The 26442-nt window shown below is 42.4% G+C and overlaps 2 protein-coding genes, 2 long non-coding RNA genes and 1 other non-coding gene across 8 annotated transcripts; 2 read left to right on the top strand and 3 right to left on the bottom strand.

Annotated features, from left to right (window-relative positions):
- Positions 1–547: 547 nt before the first annotated feature.
- MCMDC2 (minichromosome maintenance domain containing 2) lies at positions 548–11783 on the top strand. The gene is made up of 14 exons (XM_005443199.4): positions 548–2349; positions 2443–2573; positions 2670–2729; positions 3058–3253; positions 4203–4325; positions 4482–4589; positions 5831–5959; positions 6487–6718; positions 8389–8594; positions 8914–9080; positions 9470–9646; positions 10180–10322; positions 10862–10971; positions 11460–11783. The coding sequence occupies exons 1-14, from the start codon at positions 2250–2252 to the stop codon at positions 11624–11626; spliced, it is 2049 nt and encodes a 682-aa protein (XP_005443256.2). The 5' UTR covers positions 548–2249; the 3' UTR covers positions 11627–11783.
- Positions 11784–12616: 833 nt separating this feature from the next.
- LOC106631428 (uncharacterized) lies at positions 12617–16031 on the bottom strand. 3 transcript variants are annotated; one of them, XR_008731413.1, is made up of 4 exons: positions 15951–16031; positions 14325–14437; positions 13396–13479; positions 12617–12879 (listed from the first exon to the last, which is right to left on the bottom strand). It is a non-coding gene; the product is annotated as an uncharacterized LOC106631428 (long non-coding RNA). The 3 variants fall into 3 exon arrangements; XR_003561693.2 differs by lacking the exon at positions 15951–16031 and adding an exon at positions 15350–15909; XR_003561692.2 differs by lacking the exon at positions 15951–16031 and adding an exon at positions 15410–15906.
- LOC114016935 (small nucleolar RNA SNORD87) lies at positions 13550–13630 on the bottom strand. The gene has a single exon (XR_003561711.1). It is a non-coding gene; the product is annotated as a small nucleolar RNA SNORD87 (small nucleolar RNA).
- A 407-nt stretch (positions 16032–16438) lies between the features above and the next one.
- On the top strand, positions 16439–20939 carry LOC129735696 (uncharacterized). Its single transcript, XR_008731524.1, has 2 exons — positions 16439–18678; positions 19640–20939. It is a non-coding gene; the product is annotated as an uncharacterized LOC129735696 (long non-coding RNA).
- TCF24 (transcription factor 24) lies at positions 18672–24456 on the bottom strand. 2 transcript variants are annotated; one of them, XM_027811158.2, is made up of 3 exons: positions 23878–24456; positions 22387–22793; positions 18672–19765 (listed from the first exon to the last, which is right to left on the bottom strand). In XM_027811158.2, exons 1-3 carry the CDS (start codon positions 24014–24016, stop codon positions 19652–19654), a joined length of 660 nt encoding a protein of 219 aa, XP_027666959.2. In that variant the 5' UTR covers positions 24017–24456; the 3' UTR covers positions 18672–19651. The 2 variants fall into 2 exon arrangements, with proteins under 2 accessions (XP_027666959.2, XP_055561810.1); XM_055705835.1 differs by having other exon boundaries at positions 19635–22793.
- Between the last annotated feature and the right edge of the window lie 1986 nt (positions 24457–26442).

Here is a 26442-nt window from a genome sequence, read left to right as displayed (position 1 = left end):
GCTCATGAGTAGTCACCAGTTCACTAGGCAGTACTTAATAACGAGAGACAACGGGTTTACAAATAGGCTGTCCTTCAGTACCTGCTGCGCTGCGGGCCCATGACCCCGGCGGCGGTGCCTGTGCGCAGGGCGGGGGTGGCGTTTGCCTGGCCGGGGCCGCGGGGCGCTTGGTGAGGCAGCGGCGGCCCCCGGCAGCGGCGGCCCCCGGCAGCGGCGGCCCCCGGCAGCGGCGGCCCCCGGCAGCGGCGGCCCCCGGCAGCGGCGGCCCCCGGCAGCGGCGGCCCCCGGCAGCGGCGGCCCCCGGCAGCGGCGGCCCCCGGCAGCGGCGGCCCCCGGCAGCGGCGGCCCCCGGCAGCGGCGGCCCCCGGCAGCGGCGGCCCCCGGCAGCGGCGGCCCCCGGCAGCGGCGGCCCCCGGCAGCGGCGGCCCCCGGCAGCGGCGGCCCCCGGCAGCGGCGGCCCGGAGGCTGAGCGCGGGGCGGCTGGCAGCTGCTTTCCCGCCTGCGCCGCGCGCGGTTCCGCGGCCGCCCCGGCGGCGGGTGCCGGCTGAGGGAGAGAGGGAGCGGTGCCGGTGGCCCCGTCCTGCGGCTGTGGAGCCGCTGGCTGCCGCCTCGTAAACGGTGCCGTTCCCTTCTCCGGCGGGCATACCAGCGCCCTCGTAAGGAGAAGGCGGCGTGGTCCCTCTCCCGGCTGCCGTGTGGGCAGCCTTGGTCGCCCTCAGTACCCGTTGCTGCCGACACAGCAGCACTGAACAGGGGGTATAGGAAGGCTGGAGAGTATTTTGGAGAGAGCGCCGGTGGGATTGTGAGGAAGGGGTGCTGATGGCGGGAGCTTGAAGCCAGGAGGGCTGTGTTGGGCAGTGTGCTGTCACACCCTGGAGTGTGGCCTTAGTTGGCTGTGGGGGCACTGATGAGACATGGGCACCCTGGTAATGGAACCGGTCAGGCTGTTTCTTGAAGCTTAGGAGATGACAGTGGTCAGTGCACAGTGACCTGGGCCATAGCCTGGTCGTGTTTGGTGTCCTTTTCTTGCCAGCTTGGGGAATGCTCGGTCCGGGGGGATCGGGTGGATCTGCATGCATGTGTGTGTTTTTCATGAATTCTTTTTTGCTGAAGATTTCAAGGGATGGAGCAGTAATTGTGTAGGAGTAATCCTAAAGAAACTGAAAAAAATCCCTACTTGAAATTCTTTCAACTTGTGCTTAAAATTGGATGCTTGAGGCACTAACCACATGTGCCGGCCCACAGCATACAGTCCTCGGGGGACAGAGTGTACACTGCTGCCACGCTGGCGTTGCACTGTTACCCAGATTCCTCTCTCTAGGATGTTGATCCATTTGTTCTCCTGAAGCCAGTTGTGTGAGCTCCTACAGGAGCTCTTCCTCATCAGCCCAATGATTCTGTGTCTTGTGTATTACTAGGTGGCTGAATCTGTTTTTAAAGATTTAAGTGGCGTTTCATATTGGTCATCTACAGCGAGGACAAAGGACGCTTCATAGAACAGAATCTGTAAGACAGTATTTTGGCCTTAGTAATTCTCACTCTAAATTCAGCAAAGTAGTGCTTCACGTGTGAGATTCTACGTTCTAAAAAAACGCAGACGTGGATAATACACAAATAGAACAGCACAGAAGAGCACGGTCAGCCTCCAAACCCAGACTGTAAACTAAAATTGTAGTTGTGAAAGTTTTGTCTTTGGGAATCAGCACTGATCTTTTGTGTACAGAGATGTACATGACTGGAAATAAGTGTTTGCAAGATCAACACCTTAAGTGAGTGCTAAAGGAGGTAACATCAGCACAGGAAAGCCAGATTTTGAAAAGGGAAAAGGTGTGGCCAAGTTTCACACTTTTTAATAGCTATGAGACTTCTCAGATAAGAGAGATGCTTAAGTTTTACTTTTTGTAAGCTGATTATAGCTGTAAAATATATAGGGGAGGTTAAATGCAAGCTTTAATTTCATGGGTTAGGGAACTGGGCAGTGGAATAATTCACTGAGAAAAGGTAACACTAGAACATTCTTCAGGAATTACTTCAGGAATGTAGTATGCTTCAGCTGTTGGAAAGAATTTTCCACTGAATATTAAATATCCTTAAAGAATTGCATAGTTTGAAAAAGAGATGCTCTTAATTTTGTATGGCTTTGTTAATATATACCTTTATTATTACTGTGGCATGGCCAGTTCTAATATAATTTCTTCTCAGTTTATTTCAGTGTTTTGATAGAGAATGCAAAGATCTTCTCTTGGAAGATGCATCATGAAATACAGAAAATGAGGGAAGTTGCCCTTGTTTACCTTGACAGAAGTGGTGGCCTTCAGAAATTTGTGCACGACTGCAGAAAATACAATGGTATTATTCACTCAATAGATAGTCTGTTAAATTGATACATAATGTTACACAAATCTCTGTTGTTTTTATTTAAGATCCTTTTTGCCTCTACAGACTCAAAACAAAGTTATGCTGTTTATCGTTTCATTATTTCAATAAATCCTTCTGATATTGCTGAATTAGATGCAACTCTTGGAAATTACATTCTTCATAATCCCATACAAGCTGCACAGATATTTCAGTCAGTAAGTACATATTTATAAACAAGAGTAGACAAAAGTACATTATATTTTAACTAGATTTTCTTTTCTAAAATGAAGGTGTTTTTTTTTTAATCACAGGTATGCTTCATAGCTATTAAGACATTATCGTTAATTGAACAACTGCAGACGGAGGCTCAGGTGAGTCTGCATCATTTTCCTCCATGTAGATCTTAAATCTTTTAAGCATGAAGTATTAATTTATTATTTTTGTATTAACTTTTCAGTTTTCGTTTTCCCTTTGGTTGTACTATTATTTGTAATTAATAATAGCTGGAAGTCTCACCCAACCATATTGCAAGAATTTTGAGATAATTAGTAGGAAACCTAATTTCTTTTACACTTCAGGCATTTCAGTATTTTTTTCTAATAGCTATATATCACATTGTGTGTTTGTCCATGTAAGTAAAGCAGTTTTAAATTAAAAAAAAAAAAAATACAGTATTAATGTAATTGTGTCTCTTGTTAGATTAGCATACTGCTGAAGCCAACACATTTGCCATCTTTACCAAGTTATGTTATGAGTTTTTCTGCATTTCCTTTTGATTACACATCTCAAAGATTTTATATGTCTGAAGGAATAGCAATTGCAATGGGAACTGTAACAAAATATACACAAGGAGCAAGATTTCTTTGTACTGAGGAAACCTGTCCATTTTCTGAAGGTAGTAAAAAAGGAAAAAAGACATCAGTACTATTTCAAAAGCTTTTAAATAATTTTGATAACAGATTAAAAACCTAGCATGAAACAGCGTTTTCCTATGCGGTCTTATTATGCGTACATTTTTGTAATGAGCACGGCATGATTTTATCAATTGAAAGCGGGGGACCTTGCCAGTGGTTGTTCAGCATTATTAAATGTTTTGGGAGCATAGCTATGCCAGCAATTCATTTTCCTAATGCTGAAGATGGTTTATATGAGAAAAGATATGTTGCCAATATAATTTAATAATTATCTGCAAGAAAAAATGCTAAAGTAGTAGAATACTTTGTTTATTGGAAACTGTGGTTCTGTTTATATAAAAATACCACAAAACTGTATGCTTAATTAACTGGCAAAAGCTTCTAGCATAGAACGAGTTTGCTTTAAAGAGTAGCTGACTTCTATGGAACTACTTTGAGTAGTATTACTGAACTGCTTGTATTATTGCAGGATTAGGCCTTAAGTATTTCAAAGGCTGTTTTTTTGCTTCTTCCTGTAACAGAGACCATAAAATTATACATGAGATGCTAGATCCCAAAGTTAGGAGACTGCAGAATAAATCATAATGATGTCGTTAGGAGGGCAGGTATTTGATAACGACTATCTGTATCCCCTGGCAGGCAGAAGTGGCACCGGCTTGCTCCCTGCTGCTCAAAAGGCCAGGCCAAGCTGCTCTGCCTGGGAATGTTTTGCAGCCGGAAATTCTGCCATCTCGTGGGCTACTTATCATTAACGATACAGATCATTTTAGTGACAGCGTGGTGGTCAAAAGTATGCTCATCCGAAGAAACACATACTAAATGTCGAATTTCATTGTCGGTAGTTTAATCACTTCTGTTCTTAATGGGAAATTTAAAATGAAAACCACGTCCTCATTTTAAATGTTTAGTAATTGTTTTTATTTTTTAAAGGGTTTAGGTACATAAGAGTGCATCTGCCTGGAGCTACAGAATCTGCCACAGTGAGGAATGATTTTCTGTGTAGTATGTGTTCTTCAGCACTGCAGGAAGACGTGAAATTTAGAGTACTTGGTGGTAGGATCTATATAGTTTTATTTTTTTTATCTGTTACTTTCCTACTTCTCTTACACAATAAGTAAACAAAACAGTTAAGTGGAACAAGCCCCACCCCCACCCCCAGCTGTACTGTTTTCAAGATAACTAACCTTTTCTTTGCCTTTATTTTGAAAGATAAACAAATAGTTGAAATGATTGATACAAAAGTTCTTAATGCTTTGAAAGGATATTCCAATGATAAATCACATTTTAGGATTCAGACATTTACAGTTTTCTTGAGAGGTAAGCTGCATTTTGGAGTTTTGTTAAGATGTTTTAGAATAATAATCCCTTGCATTTTCCTTATAGGCTCATTTCTCTGGATAAAATTGTGAAAGTCATAATTTTTATTGCAGTTCTTCAATAGAATTGGGGGGTTGGGGGGGGAAGTACATCAAATTAGCTAAGTAACTAAACAGTGTACACAGGTGACTGAAAAGTGCACATGGCAAAACTGTTGTGTTTACTTTTATACCTTCATTTAAATAAAATCCCCTGGCCAGCTCTGTAGTATTGCATTCTGACCTTACCTTATTTTTCCTCCTTTCTACTTCCTTTGGTCATACTGTTTTGTACTAACTTAATGCATTTTTCACATCCTTCCTCGGTCTAGCTGTTTTCCACGTTTCATCAGTTTTTTTGGCTTCTGCTACTACTACTTGCACTGCAGACATCAAATAATTTCTAATGTGAATATCCAACTAAAATCAGAACTCACCAAAATGCTTTTATTAATTGTTTTTTTAAAAAAAACAAACGCTGCCATTCCAAAAGTCTATGGAATTATATGGTTCATTTCTGGAAAACTAAATAGAAAAAAATTAATAATAATATTATAAAATAATAAAATTATAAAACACAGTCTATGGTGAGATGCTGTGAGTTATGCATGTGTTAAATTTTGACTGGCTTCAGTGATCAATGAGGTTAGACAGGGTCTCACAGCTGACATTCATGTTTGGTTGGACCTAACTCACATTTCCAAAACATAAATGTGAGATTTTTTTTAAAGATGCACAGAAATACAGAGGTTCCCAAAGCTATTTGTGTGTCTTTTAAAACTCTGTTTAATTTGGATCTCCTTTTTATTGTTCTTTTCTCTGACACTTTACAGGACAGTAACCATCAGTTATGTTGTCACCAAAAGTTTCAGAGTAGGAATGCATACCTGCAAACAACTGTCCATTTTCTTTTCAACACAGAACTAAATGCATTATCCATTTTCTTTATCAGGAATTTACTTTTCCTCACCCAGTATGCCTTCCTTATCTGTTGCACTAAATAATTAAATTGTATGCTTCATTTTAGTCTAGTCCATTATGTGAGCCTGGCATCCAGCTGTTGTTTTCTGCATTTAAATCATAAAATTGAACCATTCAGAATGTGAGAAAGTTTTCTGACCATGTCTCTAAAACTTTTTATGCCCTAACACATCTGCAAGTGTTGTCCACCCACACCCTTTTTTTTTCCTTCCCAATTTCTAGATGAACTGGCCAATAAAATGAAAATAGGAAACCACTACAAGATTATAGGAATTCCAGCTTGTGTACAAAATGGCTTACAAGCTACAGCATGTATAGAAGTCAATAGTGTACAGCTCTGTAAGCCAATTGGTAAGAAAGTTCTAGTAAAATTTGACCAAAAAAGTTGGAAAATCTTCTGGAACAAAATCCGGAGAATTTGTAGTTTTCAGTTATCTAGGAAGTCCAGATTATGAAACCACTCTGGGACTTTCCTTTTACAGTCTGAAATGTATGCTTACTGTAATTTGAAAATGTTGTCTTTTGCCTGCTTTCCATGCGTTGGGAAACGACATAATTATTTGCTGCAGTTCTTCAACTTCTCTTTCCAACTTCTTCTATCCATTGGTACTTCAAGGTACTTTGAAATCACACCTTAAATGAACCTGGTATTTCAGTTTGTTACTCCTTCGTACTCCCATCAGTTTTAGCAGATCCTGTCTGCTACCTTTTTAGTAGTAAAACTAAGTGTCAGATGTTTACATTCTGAATTGGCACTTAATACATAAACATTTGTTCTTTGTAAATTTTGTATCAAGACTAGAATGGTGATTTGTTCTAGTATATCTGCATGTCTCTTATTAATAAGTGTTTGTTAACCTGTACTTTCTTTTCACTAGGCCCTTCTTTTGTCAGTGACAATTTTAAGCATCTGCTCTCACTGACTTCAGGTTCATGCTGGGGGTTTACTGCCATCCTTGCCAATATCTTTGCTTCTGAAGTTGTTCCACCAGGCACTTACAATACTCTTAAACTCGCAATATTGCTGAGTCTAGTACAGACGTGTGAAAAAGAAAATGCGGATTATCTGGATCTGTTGATCATGACAAGTGATACGCTAGTAATTGATAGGTAAAGAAATTCCTTCCTTTTCATGTACATTTAGAATTAAAAATGTGAGTCCTTTAAAGATAATCAGATCGGTCTTACATGAAAAGCTAGAGACTGTATTTTAAAAGGATATACAAGGCTCCAACTTTGTAAAAATACCCAATTTTTATCCCTGGGACATTTTTATTTATTTCAAGTGATAAATCTAGATCAGAACTTCACTAATAATAAAACCCCTTAACACTCTCATAATATCAGTAAAATTTTAACACTAGCACTGCTTAGCAGAGCTCAAACAAGACATTCTTCGAAAATCAAAGCTAAAGACTGTCCCAGAAGCTGGCAATGGTAAGAGCAAAGGGCTCTACTTTTCAAATCCTGTGTCACTTTAAGCCTTTTCATCACCACTTCCCAGCTGGCAGCATTTTCAGTTAATAAGCAGTGTGTAAATAGATATTTACATGTTTATCACTTTTTTTCATAAACACTATAGTGATAAGGTGTCAAAAGTCTCATACATCTTTACTCAATAGGTCATAAATCCAGCTGTTGTTGCCTTTAACAAAATGTTTTTTCTGTATTTATGTATTTACCCCTTTATACAACTATAAAGTGTTAACATAATTTCACATACACTGCAGAGAAGTATAATATGCCCAGCTTTAAATTTACATTAATTTAAACAAAATTTCTTTCTCCTTCCCCAACTCAAAACAGGGCTTCATTTTGAAAAACATCTTCGAAAACGGCATGAATTCCATTTTCATCTGAGAGTTCTTCAACAAATTAATATTTTTTGTTGTGGAAAAAAGTATTTTAACTATTTCAAATTTAGCAGTAGAAATTAGTTCAAATTTGAAAAAAATGTGGGCTTCAGGATTTTTTTCCCCCAAGTTAAGAGTAAGATTCCAAAAGAGAAATCATAGGAGCACAGATTGTTCTAAGAATCAAAATGTCAAAATATTGAAACAGTTGCACACTGTAAATCTTGGTCAGTACTGTCATTTGTACTATCTTGCATATATACATAGTATTTAATTGTCAGTAGCTTTTTAAAGTAGGCATTTCCTACATCATATTTCTGTTGGTATGATAGCCTATTTACTAATGCTTACTAATTTTAATTAAAAATTTTATCCCAAGTATTAATAGTAGGATAAATTGTTCTCTGACATCTTAAATTCATTAGTTGCCTTTGAGTGTGGCACCAGACAATTTGCAACCTCTTTGTGCCAAGGTACATAGTGCAGGGGATGAGAAATTCTATACCTGCTTTCTCAAAAAGAATTGGCAGGGGGGGCAGTGTAACCCAGGCAAGCAGAGCTTGCAAGTTCCCAGCCTTTCCTTTCTTCCCAGATGGCCAGGATTACTCATCCTCTACCCTTTTAAATCACTGGGAAATTTTCTCTAGAATAGGAAGAGGAGTTAACAATATGGGGTTAAATTATGGGACTTCTTGGACTTCCTAGGAATTACTTCTATTGCAAACCATTATTTGCTCTGTGTTAAATCCATGGCAAATAGTCCTGTTGGCAGCTGTTGAAGGCTTGGGCTTCTACCTTTGTATTCAGTTACTCTAAACAGGTAGTTTTGACACTGATTTTATGCTAAGGTTTTTTGTTGTCGTTTCTAAGTCTTAACTATATATAAATACTATTATAAAGTACTGACAGAATTATTTAATCTTCTAGGCTTCTGAATTACAGCGTATGTCTTCTGCCTCGTGGCATACGACACCCACCTTCTAGTGAAATTTTTCCTTCAGTGTCCAAAGATAAACACGGATCTGGAAGTGCTACTATTCAAGCTTGCAGCGCTGTGCTGGCTCAGGGTGGTATCTGTTACATAGGAGACTTATCTTCATACAAAAAGGATAAACTTGAACTTCTACAGTCAGGTAATCTCATACCAACTACAAATGAGGGGACAGAACGAAACAAACATGCAAATTCATGGCTAGGTTTCTTCCCCAGCTCATGGCCCTCAAATGCTGCAAAAATCTAGAAACTGTTTTTAGTGAGTCTGTGTAAGAAACAAGGGACAAAAAGCCAAGGTCCTATAAACTTAATTTGCTACACAGGCTACAGAGATCCATTGATCATGACAATTCAGTGAAACACATAATCGTGACTGGTTTCAGTAGTGTGCGTGTGACTAGAATTTATAGTTAAACTAGATCAATTATGTAACTAACGGCCATATTTTGTCTTTCCTAGTGATAGAGAGCAGAACAACAACAGTGTTCATTCCTGGGAAGAAGTACGGAGAAGAGGCTGACCATCAAGTTACTATTTCAGTTCAGACCAATTTTTGGTCTTTCGTAGATGTGGATTCTTCCTCCAAGAAACATATACAAAGGAATAACTTCTTAATTGGACAGATGGTAAAGCACATGCCTTGTTATGGCAGTAACTGTGCTGTATCAATCATCTGTGTTCATGGTTATTTCAACTTACAAAATAATGAAACCAGTCAAATTTTAGTATTTCCCAAAACATCACAATTTAAGTGACTTTAAATCAAGTATCTTCTAAAATGAGCTAGCTTTACCAAAAGTAGGTATTGTTTTATTCAGAATAGCTTTTGACAACTACTATACAAACAAAAATTTACTGTGTATATTACAGGTAATTCATTAGATAATCTGGCAGGATTAGTATTTATGGATATTGAGCATGTCAGATTGAAAACAAACCAATGTTCCTACAAGTCAAAGGTAGGAAAATAGTAACCAAAATAAAGTTATTTTCTTTTTTGGGGTCTCTTCTTTAGGATACAAGTTTGATTCCATCTAACCTTTTAGATGTTTTTGGGCTTTTGATATATAATGAGTTTCCTTCGTGTCAACTGTCTTCTCCTCTTGTACATCACATCTTGAAAAAAGCCATTAATCCTGAAGCCATGCTGTACAAAGTCTCACAGCAGTTCAGAATGCAGGATTATGAGGAGGTAATCAATACTATCCAGTAATTTAGAAACGCATTATACTTGGGAATATCATATTGTTTCTGGAATCAGAAGGTTCTCTTCACATTCTGTTTGCTTATTTTAAAACCTGTTAATACTCACTTTCTACCTTTCCCCCCACCATATTCCCACTAGCACTAACAGGATTGTAAAATTAGCTTCAGTTCTTTGAAAGGGCCAACGTAATAAATTCAGTTTCATCTTGTTTCTGAAAATCATACCAGATTAACATTTATGTGAGAACAGATCTCCAAGTTTACAATCAGTAGTAAAAGTTAATATTCCATTCTAAATAAACTGTCAATATCTCCAAGTATAATTAGCAGGTTATTCTATTTAGTATCTGAGATCTATCCTTACACATAGCTGAATGGTGACAGCTGTTTTTATAAAAACTATTGATAGAATATACTGTCCAAATTATATTACTATTCCACTGGCATATTAAAAGGTATGAAAAATGCAATTTCTTTTATTTCCCAATTAAATACTTAAAATGTATACCCTCTTTCTAGTTTATTTTGTTTGCTAAGAATCTTCCTGTTGAACTGAGTTCAGGCGCAGAAAACCTCATTCAGGGCTACTATCTTGCAAGTCGCAGAGTGAGAAGAGATTCTAGTCATGGATCAACATTATCAGCATCTGCACTAAAAATTCTGTATGTCCTACTTTACACAGTAAACACATCTATGTTCCAAACAGAAATTGTGCTAACCTGCTACAGAGCTTGTTAAATGAAAATCTAGACAAGACTCTTGAAAGTTAAAAGTGTAAAGAATCTTATTTACCATTTATTTTATATATTGATGTTGGGGGAAAAAAACCTTAAAAGAACTTTGCCAGGCAAAAAAGTGATTGAAGAAACAATTATCACTATTAAATCTATCTAGAAAAACAAAAATGGGATTTAAATTATCACATTTCATATTATGCAAGCAAAAAAAAATTTTTTTTAAAAATATATAATATCAAAGAGATATTATGCCAAGTTCCACTGCTTTCATACCACAAGAGTCATGCATATTACTATGTACTTTGTCAGTGACAAGTATAACTGCACAGTATTTGTGGGAAGTTTGCACAGCTAAGTATGGCAGAATAAAAAAACCCCAACACTCCAGTGTTAACTTTTCTATTTACGGAAGTGCTTGAAACACTGCATTCTTTATTTTTGACATGTTTGTGTTAATCTCTTAGGATTTCACTGTCTAAGGCTCATACTAAACTAAGTTTAAGGAAGAAGGTACTAGAGGAAGATGCGCTGATTGCCATCTTGTTACTTGAATCATCTCTTACTTTAAAACATGGTAAATAATGCAACTCAGTCTTTAGTATTGGGTACATAGTTTTCATATTTTGTCAATTTGAAAACACTTTATACCAATTCATTGTGATAATAGTTCGTTTCAAATCAAAGTCCAGAATTTCCACTGTTGAAGACTGGTATCAGAAAACTCTTTCAGTTGACTTTCCCAGAGTCTCTCAGTGCGGTGTGTAATTAGGCCACAGGCCAGCAACAAACCTCCTTTGTTTATGCTGGCTTATTTGAGGCATTGCTTCTCTAACAATGGTCCAGGTTAAACTAAACAGTTCCCCTCCCTGGGGAAACAAAAGACAAGAACTGGCTTTTTTTTTGTTGTTATCTAACATCAGTTACACTTGTTCACACACAAATTTGGCAGTGGGACAAGAATGTTACCCATTTTTAAGTAATCTGTCAGCTTTTTTCTCCCCCTTCAAAGTCCTGGCAAAAGTAAAGTCTTTTAGTCTAAGTCTTCGTTTCTTCTTTGCTTAGGCAAGTCCGCATTCTGTGTACAACCAAATCCTGTATTTCCATTTGACCTCAGTGATGAAAACTCCCTGCAACAGAGAGATAGTTACCTCATGCAGTGTCACCATGAACTGCTGAATTTTATTGGTGCATATGGCCCAGGAATTCACATTAACACTAAGGAAGAGTGAAAACTCCACTCTGTAAGTAAAGCTTGAAACCAGCTTTTTGAGAGACTGCACTTAAAAATATCCAACTAATAAAGCTTCTGAGATTTTTGTAAGACAAGAAGTTGCTAAAAGTTGCTATTTTGCTAAAGAATAAAGCACAGCTGACAAGATATAATTACACATTTTGTGACAGTGTTGTTTGAAAGCAGGAGTGATGTCTTCATCCTGGGAGGCCCTGGCTTCAGAATAAAGCCTCAACCTGAACTTCCCTTCCTGGCTACCACTGTTCATGCACAGTTAAGTGAAGAGTAAAGCACGGTTTTTAATAAGACTACACCTAACAAACCAGGAGTCTAGAATCTAACATTTCATTTCAACTACATGAACGCTGCAGTTTTTCTTGTTGCTTCTATTCAAATGTATCAATAAGGGGGAAGTAGTTTTAAGTACTTAAAACTTTTCATAGCGTAAGGCAGCTTTCTTAAATTATTCATGCTCTATAAATTTAAAGATGTATCACCATAGTGCTTGATGTTCTTTATCTTAGTTTTACATAACAGCAAAATATTAGACCAGGATGTCAGTGTGCTCCTGCAATCTGAAAAGATATAGCAGAACTCCATGGATGAGGGGTTGAGGCAGGGAAATGGTATTAGATGACCCAGTAAGTAGGCAGCTCAATGAATTCAACTCTACCTCACTGCAAAAAAGTATAAACAATGGTGTGGTAGAAGATGAGTACGCTTCTCCAACTACAGACTTGCAGCAGAAAAATTGTAGACTTCATGTCAAATCTTGACAAGCTGAATACTGACAGGTTGGTGTGACTCCTACCCTGGATGTTGTACAGCTGGATCACCATGCTACTGCTCACATAGCCTCAACAAAAAACTAGTCACTGAAAACAAAAACCCAAGATTTTTTTCATATGTCAAGCTGCATCTTCAAGGTAAGGTAAGCAGCTGGACAAGCTGCCACCACTAACATTATAAACACTCAGACAAGATGACACAAGTTTTAACCCTTGATTTATTCAATTTTGATCAATTGGTACACAAATATTCATACTAAGTTCAAAGTGTCCACAAGGCCACTTCCCCTTCTAAAGTAACACTCTCCCCTGAACTTCATTAGAGCTTTATTTACGTATTTTTACTGAACAGCTACTCTCCTGCCTTACTGCTGAATCAAGCAGTATTTCTGAGGAGCTGGCAGGGCCATGAAAGCATTTCCAAGTGCATTAGAATTCCACATTTCAGGATGCTGTTTTCAAGCTAACAAAAAAAATTACTCAAAATAAGTTAGTCATTTTTCTGTAATCTTATACAAAATTATTTACTTTAATGGCATTTCAGATTTAAAGGTACACATCAAAAACTGGTCAGATGGGTAAACAGCTAAGATTTCATCGTTATGCCAGCAAAATTAGTTCTAGAATAGACTTAAATAGAATTTCTTTATAAATAATCACTATTTTTCACAAGCCACATTAAGGACTGTATAGCCTTAGAAAAAAATTTCTGGAAGAGCACAACTTGTTATCCTTACCTCTCCTCAGTTTCTTCCCTGATGTTTTAAGCAAAAGTTAGAAGACTAGTAGCAGTACCACAAGTAAAAGACAGCAAAGTAGTCCAGAAGTGTCCTTGGCTAACAGGCCACACCTTCAGCTGATGTAAGCCAGCACTGTCCCAGACAGCAAGTGTGGCCAGTGCAGGCCTTCAGCAGCTAGCAGTACAGCAGGACTGTAGTGCTCCAGTAAAAAACAACTTACCGTCTTTTAACACCCTTACTTCTAGAAGTGGATGGAGTCTACTGTTGGTTGTATGGTGCCTACACAAGGCTCGAAGCCAGTGGGTCATCTGATGTCATAACACCTTTAAAAGAATAAATATTTAAAATGAGAAACAATGGTAGCAAATCAAACTGGGAAAATCCTACTAATTAGCTGGCACATCAGATGCAAACTGCTCATCATAAAATTCAGTTGGGTAAACGGCAAAGAGTAATCATCATCATTATGCCAGCAACCAGTTTCCTGCTTGCAGGAAGACTGGTGCAGTATTTTCCAGGTTATCAAACACAAGGGCATCTGTTAAGCTTGTCTGAAGAGCTGCACTTCTGTAAACTGAAGTAGAACCTTCTTTTTAACTGTTAAACACAGAATGGATTCAAGATGGCCAGGAACAAGATAAAAAAAAAGCTTTCTTGAGGCACAAAAATGCAGGTCCCTCCCTGTTGTTGCATTGAAGCCCCAGATACCAAGTACCTTTCTAGAAGTTAAGTTTGCTGCCATAGATGCCTTTCTTTCTGAAACATATTTCAACAGATACAGTTAAGTGCCAGCAGGGATGGTGACTGAACACATTATTTTTAGTCACTTCCAACTAGCATCTGTTAATTGTTCAAAGCAGAAGTCTTGTTTCTCTGCCCAGTTAAAAACTAGATACTTTGATACTTTACAAACCTCTCCCCACTCCCCCACCCCCAGCGATTCCTTCAGGCTTCTTGGATTGTACCTGTTTTGTTCTGGTGAACAAATCTTAAGAGCTTTTATCTGTCATCATACTTTTTGTTAGAATTTCAACCTCTTAACCCTACATACAATCATAGCCCATTGTTCCACCTGTAACTTTACAAGCCATAAACCCGCTTCACAACTCTAGATTGAGATTTCAGGAAGCTTTCCTTGGCATTTTTAAGTACAGTATGAAATAATTACTTCCATAGCTCCAGAGTTCATGTGACACCTTTCTGCTTGCAAGGTAACAGTGTGGCAGAGTCCAGACGGAAGATTCCCAAAGCCAGTAACAAACTCATTTCTTCACTTCCTGCCTAAAGCCATGAAAAGAAATAAAAGATGTTTGATTCTGAGAACACCACTGCTGAGCTAGTAGCAGAAAGCATCAATACTTCCCTGGGGACAGTAAGCCAATCACAGAAATATCAATGTACCAGGCAGCCTCACTGCTGGCTTTGTCATTACCTGGGGAGAAAAACTACAGATGGCATCAGCCAAGACCGGGGTTAAACAGAGGCACGGCCGTTTTACCTAAAGCAAGCTCCAGTCTGCAGAATGACTGATTGCAGGACTATTATGCTGCTCCTAATGAACAGCAACAGTCGCTGGGGAGAGTACCACCCCAGCAGGGTACAGCCTTTAACCCTAGCTCACATACTGCGCTCTGGGGAACTTGCTGACATGTTTTCCTATCAGTTGAAGGAAGGTCAGCACTTATAGTATGGTCCTGGCAGAAGAGCATTACCACAGGGACCGCAAAGACCCCTGGGTCCTGTCCCTGCCAGAGCCTGCTGTTTTGGATCCATGCCTACAACCCAAAAAGGGCAGTCAGGATCACCATATAACACTTAGCAAGGTTCCCCAGAGGAAAGAAAAGGTAATTTATCTTTAGAATTAGGACATGCATTTGCCGATGAAAAGGATCCATCATGAAAACCAACTCTTTTGATAGCCCATCTGTCATTCCTTTGAAGACCTGATGAACCAAGTTAACTCAAAAGTAGCCACCACAGCTTGCTGCTGGAGTGGCACATAATCATTAGGTCCACCTTAACCTCACAAGACACACACACGGCTCAGACAGCCTTCACGGCTAGATAGCATCAGCTCAAACTGGGCAATCCAGCATCCAGCCTAAGCCAGCTGCTGGTGCGCTGCTGCACACTGCTGCTGCGCTTGGGCAACCAAAAGACAGCGTAAGACTGTCACAGCAGCGTGGCAATCACCTGTCTGTAAAGCGATGGCTTGCACCGTTTAGAAAAAGTGCCAGCAGTCCATCCCTTAACAGTTTCCGATTATATTGCTTTGAACTGTCAGGATTGGATTTCTTAAACAGTAGGGGGCACAAATAATTCCTGTGAAAAAGAGGACATCAGAAGTCACTCTGCTGCTGAAACGGGCATGCGCTTGCACGGAGGCGCGGCTTGGAGGCTGCGCAGCACGCCGCAGGCCGGGCGGCTCGGCCCCGCCGCCGGGGAGGCAGCCAGCGGGGGCCGCACAGCCACCCGGCGCCGCGGGGCTACACTCGGCGGCCCCAGCTACCGCGCCCACACCGGAGGCTGAGGCGCGGACGTACAGCCCGGAAGCCACGAAGCTGCCGCACACGGCCAGACCCCGCTACCGCCCCGCCGCCAGCCGCTGCCGGGGGCGCTCGGGCGCCCGTCGCCCTCACGGGAGCCCCGCCGGCGGGCGCCCGCTGACAAAAGCTCCCGCAAACGCGGCCCGGGCCCCGCGGCACACCAGCCTCAGCCACCCCGCAACCCGGGTGCGGCGGGGCGGTTCGGCACCCCCCGCGCGGCGGCTCCGCTGCCGACCCCGGCCCCTCACCCGCTGCTCACGACCGCAGGGCGCGCGAAAGAGCGACCACCCCGCGCGATGCCGTTAAATAGGGCGCGCGCCAGGGGCGGGGACAGCGCGCGGCAGCGCTGCGCTTTCCGGCGGGGCGGGGCCTGTCAAACCGCGCACGCGCGGGCCGGTGCCGGGGTCGCGGTAACGCTTGGGGGGCAGCGCGGCCGTCCGGCCCGCCCGTGTCCCCGCCGCGGCCCTGCGCCTCGGCCCCCGGCCTCGTGAGCCCCGGGGGGCAGCCGCTGTCACGGTGCCTTGGGTGGCGCTCGGCCAGGAGAAGCGGCGTCTTGAGTTGGGCAGCGGGAGGCCCGCAGTGGCGCGTCAGTGCAGAGCGGTGGGCGAGGGGGCTGCCCCCCCCCCCCCCCCCCCCAGCGCCGGCCGCGCTGCAGGAGCTGTGTCGGGCCGGCGGGGCTGCCTCGGTGCTCGCAGTTCCACCGAGCAGATGCAGTTTGCTCCAGGTGGGCTAGGAGAGCAAAGGGGACCGCGGCGACGGAACGGCGTTCGCTTTCTTTTTGGTGTGTGGTGCACACAGCGGTGTTCTTGTAACACGCGGTGGTTTCAACCTTAAAGTGCTTCTGTTCACACTGCATGGCTATGTAGGAGTCAAAGCCACGGAAAATTCATCTCTTTGGTGGTGTCTGTGGCTCACACAAGCACAGTGAGTACTTTGTCCCGAAGGTCTCCAAGGGAGAGAGGGGTGATTGGCCGGGGGGTGTTAGGAGAAAGCAATATATGGCTGGAGGGCACAGTGCTGTATGCGAAATGTATGTATGAGGGCGAAAAATGTATGCATCGGGTTTTGCATAGGCACGTTATTTGCATATGGATGCGTGAAGTTTACCTGTCCCATCCCCCGGAAGGAAAAGCTGTGATGACACTAAATTGAGGTTCGCTAACATCTTTTAAGTTACTCCGCGAAAAAAAGAGTTCCCTTTGACAGCAATGTGTGAACATGGTAGAATTTCTTTGGAAACGCATGCACATTTCCAGTGCCAAGTGTCAAACTTGTTTTTCAGTATACAAGGATATGAACTGTTCCTAAGAAACATTCGATCCAAACATCAGGTTTGAAGCAAATGGGTTCGGAGGGTCTGTTTTGATCCTGGTGTAAATTTCTGGAAGAAGGAGTGCTTGTACTGGTTGAAGGAAATGGGTTGCCTAACCTGTTGTCTTGGTTCTGGTGGAAAAGGCATTAAAAATTTGCAGCTGATGCAGAATGATCTGTCTCAGGGGGGGAAAAAAAAAATCCCAGCTCATATATATGGGGAGATCTCAAGTGAAAAAATGCTGTTGTAGTTGTGGATGTTCTTACTGGCCTTTAAAACATCTGTAAATTGCTGCTAAAGGCATTGCTGCATATGCGCCCACACCAACTGCAAACGTTGTGGGTACAAAGTAGCTACATGTTTGCTGCTCCCCTTCTCTGGCTGCCTTCTGAGTATTGTAGATATTCCACCTTCATTGTAGTAAGTCTTGAGTAGAGGTTTTCTCCATGCCATCCATAAAAACTTCCCATGTTTTTAACCCTTATTCCTTTCCATTTTTCATGCTTACTTCATGGATAAGCAGTCAGAATCTTTCAATTGCATTTAAGAGAAGTCTTTAAAAACTGGGGGGGTGTGCCTTCCCCCCCCCCTTTTTTTTTTTCTTTTGCTTGCTTTCTTGAATGCTGTCCCTTCCAGCTATATTATTTAAGAGCCTATGAAGTAACCATATCCTCTGTGCTAGGTAAGAGCATGCAATTGATGCAAAACATAACCACATTTTGTTTTTCCCACACAATTTTGTATGCACGATTCACATGCGGTTTGTTCTTATGATCGGATTGTGGCTACACAGTGGCAGTTCGAGGTTTGACAGTGACTTCTGGCTGAGGTTTTGCTTGCCCTTTTTTCCCTGACCGGATGCCATTCATTTAGATCTCGGTTACATACAAAACTAGTCTGAATTCTCTGTGCTTCAGTGTTGCTACTTGGCATTTGATCAGTCTAAAGTGTAATCTTTATCTTACATCCTCTTGTACAGCAAAGTACTCCGGGAAATCCTCACTGTTCTGTCACCCTTTCATCTTACTTAACTATCTTCACCTTTACAACTCCTTCGCATGGCCTCATTAAAAGTCCAAATACAAACAGCTGTCCTAATAATAAGAGGTTGTGCTAACCACTTTTTATTACTGTGGAAACTAAGTACAGTTCTTTAAGAAGTCACTCTTTATGAGTAGCTACTTGTCTATGCAAACTGCCCTTCTCCAAGGGTTTGGTTTTGTTTTCCCACAAAATGCAGTAGCTCATGGACTAGTGTTTTAGCTATGTCATTATCTTCTAAATAAACCACTTACAATTGTAAGTAAGAAATATATGCCTAGAAGAAATAAATATATTAATTGTATTTCAAATATTTTAAGTATATTTACTAGTTAATAGAGTAATCTTAAAAAGCTCAGAATCCAACTCTTTCTAAACAGTACTGGACATGTGCCATGCACCTCTGAAAGATGTTGTAATTCTGACTCAACACTGATACCAATAATTTTTTTTAATATATATAAAGGTAGTTCTTGGGAGTATTTTTGTTTTCCTTTTTCCTAGATATAATTTTAAAATTTAAACAATGAAGTCTTCAGAAATAAGTTACAAAAATGCAGAATATTACTTCTAGAAACTGTCAGTCCTGTACAATGAGAAACTGACACAGATTTTGCAATTCTGTAAGTATATAACGTCCACTGAATAATATTTAATAAAATGTTTACATCAGCAATAACTATATGAGAAGTACAGTGTTTTACAGAACAGATACATCGGATGGCATTTGTGCATTTAGTTCAGGTTTTCTTGCCTAAATATAGATGTTTAAGTGAACAATGTGCTACAAACAAGCCAACTCTTTGGGTTCATTTGCTTCAGTGCACAAACCTACTAAAAGACAAGATAAATGAACCTTCGTATCTTGAGCAGACAAGTAGCTGTAGTGGGGTAACACTTACACGTTAAAAACTCCATAACGTGCAACACAAGTGTATGGATCAATACCAGCAATAATTAACATACAGAGCAGTTTGTGTCTGTTGCAGATAGTGCTGTATGTATGCAGGATAGATTTAAGCACATTATTCCTTGAGGTGAACGTGCATCCACGTTTTCAGGAATAGCTACATACATTTAAGATTATCCAAAGGGTGAAGCTCTGACCCAACAACTGCCGCTGGTGGGAATTCTGCCATCAGATTCTGCAGTAAAGAAAGTGCATGCGATATTTCGATTGCTATTTTTAGACTTGCCCTTTGCTTTTCACCCAAGCCCGTACTGTGCCGTACTTGGCCAGTGCTGCATTGCTCCTTCTCTCCCCTTTCTCCCAGCGTCCCTATTCACCACTTGTCCCGGGAGGGACAAGGTCACCTATTCTGCCAGCAGCTCTGCCGTTGTGGCTGCCTCTCGTGTTGGTGCTAACAGGCAGCTGCCTTCTCCTAATTCCCCAGTTCAGATTTCAGCAACCTCCTCTATGATAGAAACCAAAGATACATCACATTAACTTAATGAGGTATTAATTACATACAAGAATCAATCCCTTCTCCTCTACAAACAGTATTTCAGGAATTATAGTTTGTCTGTAGATACGATTTTTTAACTTAAATATATATATAAGGTGTAATAAATATTTTTTTTAAGAGAGAAGGGAGATTAGATTTGTGAAGTTGATGACGTTTCTCCTTGGTTTGCGCTGTCTCCTTGTGCCGAGTGAGTCAAAAACTGTCCTGTAGCTCCGATGTATAACCTGGAACGCATTGGCCACTTCTGCAAGAGAAGAGACAAGCACAGTGCTGAGACACCTGGGACCTTTGCAGTCTGAATGCAGTTCTCAGCAAAGCTTTAAATGTTGACAGACTCACAATACAAGAAAACAGGAAGCCGTTGCCATCACCAGGAAATGCCTGTTTTGTCATTTGTTGGAAGATGTTGCTAGCTCAGCCTGGGTATTTTCTTTGGTACCTAATTGTGAGGCACAGCTCCCAAACACCCCATGACCCAACAGGCAGGAGCAGGCCATGCCGATCAGTCATCGTAGCACAGTTTGTACCATAGGCGCTCTGTTAGAATAAACCAAAGCATTCCCCTTTATGGTGCCAGGGATACAGCAGGGATACACCGGCACCTGCAGAGATTGCAGCCCTGTGTGCCTGCCCATTTGTGCTGGCTGGCCACCACCACACCAACCGCAGCACAGGGGCTGCTAAGAGCTGTGCGATAAAGAGAGAATTTAATATAATCACTCCTCAACAGTCTTCAGCACTGACAACTTCTTGTTCTTTGTCAGCTCCAAAGATTTCAGATTAGACTATTCATCTTTCCGTTCATTGATTATTGGAATCATCAGTTAGACTGGCATTAAATATCTATTCTTATAGCTCATGTTTCTTAACCTGAGCAAGTTAGTTACTGCAAACGGCCCTGCAGTGTGACTCAGCTGGGTGCCCTTCTCCTGGGAGGAAGCACTCAGCTCCAGTTTGGTGTGCTGATTTCATTATTGGAGGTGTGTGTTTGAAAAGACAGCTTGCCGTAGCCCTCCGATGCAAAAAGACCGGTAACACAGCCAGCATGTTGTTCCAAAAAAATACCATTTTTTTTAAGACACTTTTGGGAACAAGCTGGCACCTCTCCTGTGGGGAACAAAAAAAAAAAACGCGCTCTAAAAACTAGAGGGGCTTAATACTGCAGTTAAATCTCAGCACTTTTACTTAAAGACACAAAGCAGCTGCATATTCTCATTTGGAAGGACCATACGATCTCATTCAGTATTTTTATTTCAAGTGGAATGTTACCAGTTTGTCACCAATAAGATATCTGAATCCAAAGTCATTAACCATATTTTTGTTTGGTGTACACACAACTGTACTTGGATACTTTACTTTCCTCACTATTTGTATTTACTCTGCTTGATATATGAATGTAGTTAAAGTCCTTATCTGTACTGGTTGTCTCATATCCTGCACTTTGGGGTTTTTGAGGCATGTACTATGATTAGTCTGTGACACTTCCATTCTAGTGCCAGCTAAGTTTAATTTACTACCAGGAATATTAGAAAGATTGGTTAGATAGAATCTCGAAACTACACACAGGTAAATGGCTCACAACTAAGATCATAAAAAGTAATTGCTTAAATGAATCCAGCATTGCCGTATTCCAGTAGCCTGAGAAGCGGGCATCTGAATCATTTAACTGCTGTAATAACTATTTGCAAGTATTTTTCTGCCAGTAATAGTTGGCAGCTGATAAAAAATGTACCATAAGAGACCTGTGTCCTTTCACTCTGACCAAGAGAACTAACAGAAGCAATTTGAACTTATTTTGAAATACATCACAATATTTTTTCTTAAGTTATAGCCATCTCCTAATTGATTTAAAGGTTTTTCTTTCTTAATGAGCCTGCTAATCATTTCAGTGGCCTCAGAAGCCTGCGTTCACATCATGATTTTTTTAGGGCAACCAACACTGTGAACAAGAAACTTTCTGTGAATTAGTCACTTTATAGGAATTAGAGATTACTTCACAAATTAATCTTAATTAAATTATTCTGAATCCATCAGACTCTTAAGGGAAAAAAAAAAAAAGAAAGAAAAATAAAACACCCCAGTGCTCCAACTCACTCCCCGAGACCAGAGCCAAAGAAAATACAGCTTGGTATTTGAGTCCCATCAGTCAGCGAGCAATGCATTTGAAAACAGCTTCCAGTCCCAGGTCCTCTCCAAGAGGAGTGCCCCTTTCTCGTCCCCTCTGCATCACCATGGTTTTGGGGGTTTGTTCGTTGGTTGGGGTTTTTTGTTTTGTTTTGGGGGGGGATTTTTTGGTTGGCTTTGGGGGTTCTTGGTTGGTTTTTTTCCAAAGGAAAAAGCATATACCAACTAGACAAAATAAACGGATCAGAAAAGCACTTTCATAGAAGGAATTAACACGTGGCCAGTAACTAATGCCACTTTCCATACCTTGGCTGCCTCAGCAGGACAACCAAAGCAGGCCCAGCCATGGCTGGGGTCGCTGCCATGGGACAGCACATCCCCTCAGCCACACACATCCCCTACAGCGGGTTCTGATGGGTTTGGCGGGGGATCACCAGCATTTCCACGTAGGGACAGAGGTGTTGCCTTCTGCCTTCACTTCCAAGGGACCAAGCCCCACTGGGTTAGGGCCTACGCTTATTTGATGTCTTTGTGCAAAGTCCCTGAAGCTGGAGGGACAAAGTGCCAGGACACTTGCATCACAGCCCTCACACCTAGACGGGATGGTTAGTCTAGGCAGTCTTTTCATGTATTAACTCTAGCAAGGTAAGCAAGCATGACAACTTTAGATTCATCTAAGTATCGAAGACCAATGTACTTCTTCACCGAAAGAAGGTGGCAGCTGCTCCTCAGCTCTCCTACCTTGACAGGGTGGAGGTATCCATCCCCTCTCAGGGTACCCAAGCCCTCTCCTGGTGACTCTTCCTCATCCTGAAGGCTGCGAGTGAGGTGTGCAATATAGGTGGTGGCCAGGAGGAGTACATCCAGCTTGGAGAGCTTGGTGTCGGGCGGCACAGAGGGGAGAGTCTTCTGCAGCTCGAGGAAAGCGTGGCGCAGGGTTTGAACCCGGCTGCGCTCTCGAGCGGCATTAGCGGCAGCGGGTCTCCCGGGAGGCCCCCCAGCCCGCTGCCCAGCCACCACGGGCGGGCAGGAGTTGCTACCAGCAGCAGAAGGCAACAGGGAGCTGGGCTCTGCGCCTGGGCCGGAGATCTCGCTGCGCTCAGCTAAGTGTCCGCAGTCCATCGGTGACTTCCCTGGCAGGGAGGGTCCTGCAATCGACAAGAGCATCTCTAAAGCCAGCCGCTGCGCTGCACCAAAGCAAACGCTTTCTAAAGACACAGATTATCAGAAATGCAAGTGCTGCCCGTGTCAGGAAAAGCTGGGACGCAGCTGTGCAAGCTGCGTTCCTGCCCCTTGCTGACAAATTTGATATCAAACACAGGTACAGGAACAGAAATTAAAGTCTTCACAGAGACTGGTATTTAGGTGTTTGGGGTTTTTGGTTTTTGGGGGGGTTGGGTTTTTTTTGGGGGGGGGGGGGAGGTGGGGTTGGACAGTATTACACAGAGCACTTTCTGTCACTCATAGCCCAGACTACTGAGAAAACCCAACAGGCAACACTGAGCAGCACTGCCACAGTGGTTTCCATTTACAACCAACTAAAAATTAGGCTAAATGCAATTATTTTTTTTAAAATCCTAGAATCATTTAGGTCGGAAAAGACCCTTAAGATCATGGAGTTCAACCGTTAACCTAACACTGCTAAGTCCACCACTAAACCATGTCCCCAAGTACCGCATCTACACATCTTAAACATATTATTTCTATAATTCAGGATGTGGGACTGTCTGTACATTTTTTATTCAGCTGCAGTCATTTTATCAACAGTCTTCTAGGTGACCAGTGCTCCGTGGATTACAGAAAGAAAAATACCATTTTCAGATGCAGCAGTGAGTGGAGCCACAGTACATGGGACTGAGTTTTTTGAAGGGCAAAACTTGGTCTATGATTTTAAAGGATCAGGAGCAGACTTCTCCTGTCCTCCCAACTCTAATGTTACTCAAACATTTATTTCCATGCTTATCCTTCATATTCTATATTTTCAAACTTTAAAAGAATCTTGTAAGCTGTATTTTGGCCATTGGGGGGCAAGAGAACCTTTTGAAAACAACAGCAAAAAAACCCACTTCGGAGCAAAGCTGAAAAGAACGACCACGGTGTCTTTTCCCAACTTTCAGAAAGTCAGCTCTGCCTGCAATAAAACTCACAGTCCTTTAATTTATTCAGTTCCACAGGAAAATGCAATTCAATCAACGTTCCCCAAAGCGCAGCACTTCTTTGCTGGAATAATACCTGATCCTGTTGTCCTCAGCCCAGCAGCCCTTCGAGGTGTCTCAGATCCCAGCTCTCGCGTGTCAGCAAGCAGCTGTTTCTGTGATGGCCCAACTAGACAACAAGGGCAAAAACAAGTTATGAAAGCTTTCAATTTCATTCAATTACAATGTAATTTTAAAAATGTAAATATAATTGATGCACTCAAGTGATGAAAGATCAAAATTTACAAAAATCAGGCCTTGATTTTGCAAAGCATTTCAACCACATGCTGAAGTGGCCAATAATGGCAAAAAATGCAAGACAATGAACACAGTCAACGATGTCTTGCAGAGAAGAGGAAAGGTTTCTAAATAATGCTTTTTGCAATGCTCTAATGTGATGGTATTTACAAGACATTATTACTTTGGGTGGTTTATTCTGATAAATTTGCTGTTAATCTGGCTTACAGCGTTTTCTCAGGTAATGTTCTCTTAAATAGCAGTACAGTTTAGATTGAAATGATTTGTAAAATACTCTGTGTGCATTATAACTGTAAACCAAAGGAACAAAACCTAATTATTCTTTTTTATTGTGATATTTATAACCAATAAAAAATAAAACTCACATTAAGTCTACATGTGCTTGTCTTGAGTGAGGGCTGAAAAATGGTCCTTAAGTTGGCTATTTCTCTTAATTTAAAATAGAAAAGGTCCCATGTGCTTGCTTTCTTGGTATTTTCTCGTTGTGTTAAGTCACAGTCAGATCTGGATGCATTTTAGTGGGGAAAAAAATAAAAAATTATTGCTATTGCACAGTCAAGACAATCACGAAAACTGGCAGAAGAGTCTATCCTTTATGTTTATCAGCAGGATTTCTCATTTGCCACCTCACTGAAATCCCACTGAAACGAGGAAGTATTCCCCGATTACTAGAAAAATCCACATCACCCAAGGATACAGACAGACTGGGTTAGTAGGAATACCTGCTCACCCACTGAAGTACAGGACTAAGGCTGGTTTATCCATAGTTTTGATTTTGCTGTGTTGGTGTATAACTAGATTTAGAACACTAATGACTTTACGTGACACACAGTACACAGAAATGCACATACCTAAAAAATTCATTTCCTTGGACACCCCTTGGAGTAGGAGCTTCACATCTGTATCAGATGAAATCCTGGGCCTACGGGAAGGGGGGGGGGGGAGGGGAGGGAAGGCAATATTTCAGCTGTGGAAGTGTGGTATTTCACTCTGATTTAATAGAATCAGCATCAGATTTCCCATCAAATGCATACAGCAAATAGCCCAGGAAAATCCACAACATAGAAACACAGGTATGTGCGCACAGGTAGCCAGAACACGGTGGTTCCCGTGCCACGATCATGTTTGTTACGCAGCAGGGCTGGGGAGCACCACCCCTCACCCCGGCGTGGTCAGGATGCATGCTCGGTAAACCAAGGAGGCACCCAAACATCTCGGTCCAAAAAACCTGTTGCTGAGAACTGAAGTAAATAAAATGCCTCTGGGCAACACTCAGTTTCCATGTAATCTCCTTGATTTTTTTTTTAATTTTTTTTTTAAAAAGAGGTCTGGTGGTTTTTTTTTTTTAATAATTGCAATAATTTTTCCAAACATCCACTTGGTGCCTGGCATGCAGACAGACCTGGAAACGGGTGTGCTAGTAAAAGTATTTATATTATTTCTAAAGCATTTTTATCGCAGCATTTCTAACGCTGGCAGATGCGTTCATGTTTTTATGTGACATTACAAAGACGCGATCAGTTTGAAATCTAATTAGTTTACCAAAGAAAGCAGCACAACACGTATTTCAGTCCTATATTCTGTGTGAATGAGATGGCGATGAAGGCAACCTGCCCACACAGACAAGGAGAAGATGGAAAACGCCAGCGCGGGGTGCGCGAACTCGAAAGAAACGGGCGGAAACCTCAGAGAAACTTGTTCGCAGCCGCTTCAGGTGTTCCTCGGGGGGGCGGATTTAGTGGATCTGTGCCGGTTCGCATCGCTTTTACGAAGACCTTGCCCTCTGCCTGCCTCCGGTAACGGAAGAAAATACTTTCCCCGGAGCCGCGGAACAGGGCGCACCAGATCCCGCCGCTGCGCAAGGATGCGCGGCCCCGCATCTCCGCATCGCGGCCCCGCATCCCCGCCCCGCGGCTTCCGAGCGACCCCGCGGCCCCCAGCCAGGGGTAGACTTACCGCTCCCGCCCGGAGCGGGTCGGGTCGGGCCTGACCTGGCGCGGTGCGGTGCCGTCTGGTCCCGTCCGCCCGGCCCCGCGGCGCCGTTTATAAGCCGGCGCGGCCGGTGGGTGCCGCGGGGCTGGGTCGCACCTGGCCGCCGGGCTCCCCCCGCCTGCCCGGACGGCAGCGCCCGCCCCTTCCCGGGCGGGCGGGTCATTAATCACGGAGCTGTCGGGGGGCGGCATCGCTTCACGTTCCCCCCGCCCCGGCAGCGCCCAGGGGCCGCCCCTGGTTCCGTGCGGGCTGGGCCGCGCCGCTCGCCCCGCACACGCTGTTTTTCTTGGGATAAAGTCACGGGTTTGCTGGAGGGGAGTAACTCAATCGCTGGGCTGGGGGGCTCCGGCGG

The sequence above is a fragment of the Falco cherrug genome, chromosome 3 (genome assembly GCF_023634085.1).
Source record: "Falco cherrug isolate bFalChe1 chromosome 3, bFalChe1.pri, whole genome shotgun sequence".
Taxonomy (NCBI): Eukaryota; Metazoa; Chordata; class Aves; order Falconiformes; family Falconidae; genus Falco; species Falco cherrug.
This window is presented reverse-complemented; position numbering and strand designations above follow the sequence as displayed.

What these genes read in the sequence shown, in the direction of transcription:
- MCMDC2 (XM_005443199.4), top strand. Translation starts at nt 2,250, where the DNA reads ATGCATCATGAAATACAGAAAATGAGGGAAGTTGCCCTTGTTTACCTT. An exon ending in CTGCACAGATATTTCAGTCA is followed by an intron (nt 2,574 to 2,669) that starts GTAAGTACATAT and finishes TTTTAATCACAG; the next exon opens with GTATGCTTCATAGCTATTAA. An exon ending in ATCTCTTACTTTAAAACATG is followed by an intron (nt 10,972 to 11,459) that starts GTAAATAATGCA and finishes TTCTTTGCTTAG; the next exon opens with GCAAGTCCGCATTCTGTGTA.
- TCF24 (XM_055705835.1), bottom strand. Translation starts at nt 24,016, where the DNA reads ATGAAATTGAAAGCTTTCATAACTTGTTTTTGCCCTTGTTGTCTAGTT. An exon ending in GCTGAGGACAACAGGATCAG is followed by an intron (nt 22,794 to 23,877) that starts GTATTATTCCAG and finishes TGTCGATTGCAG; the next exon opens with GACCCTCCCTGCCAGGGAAG.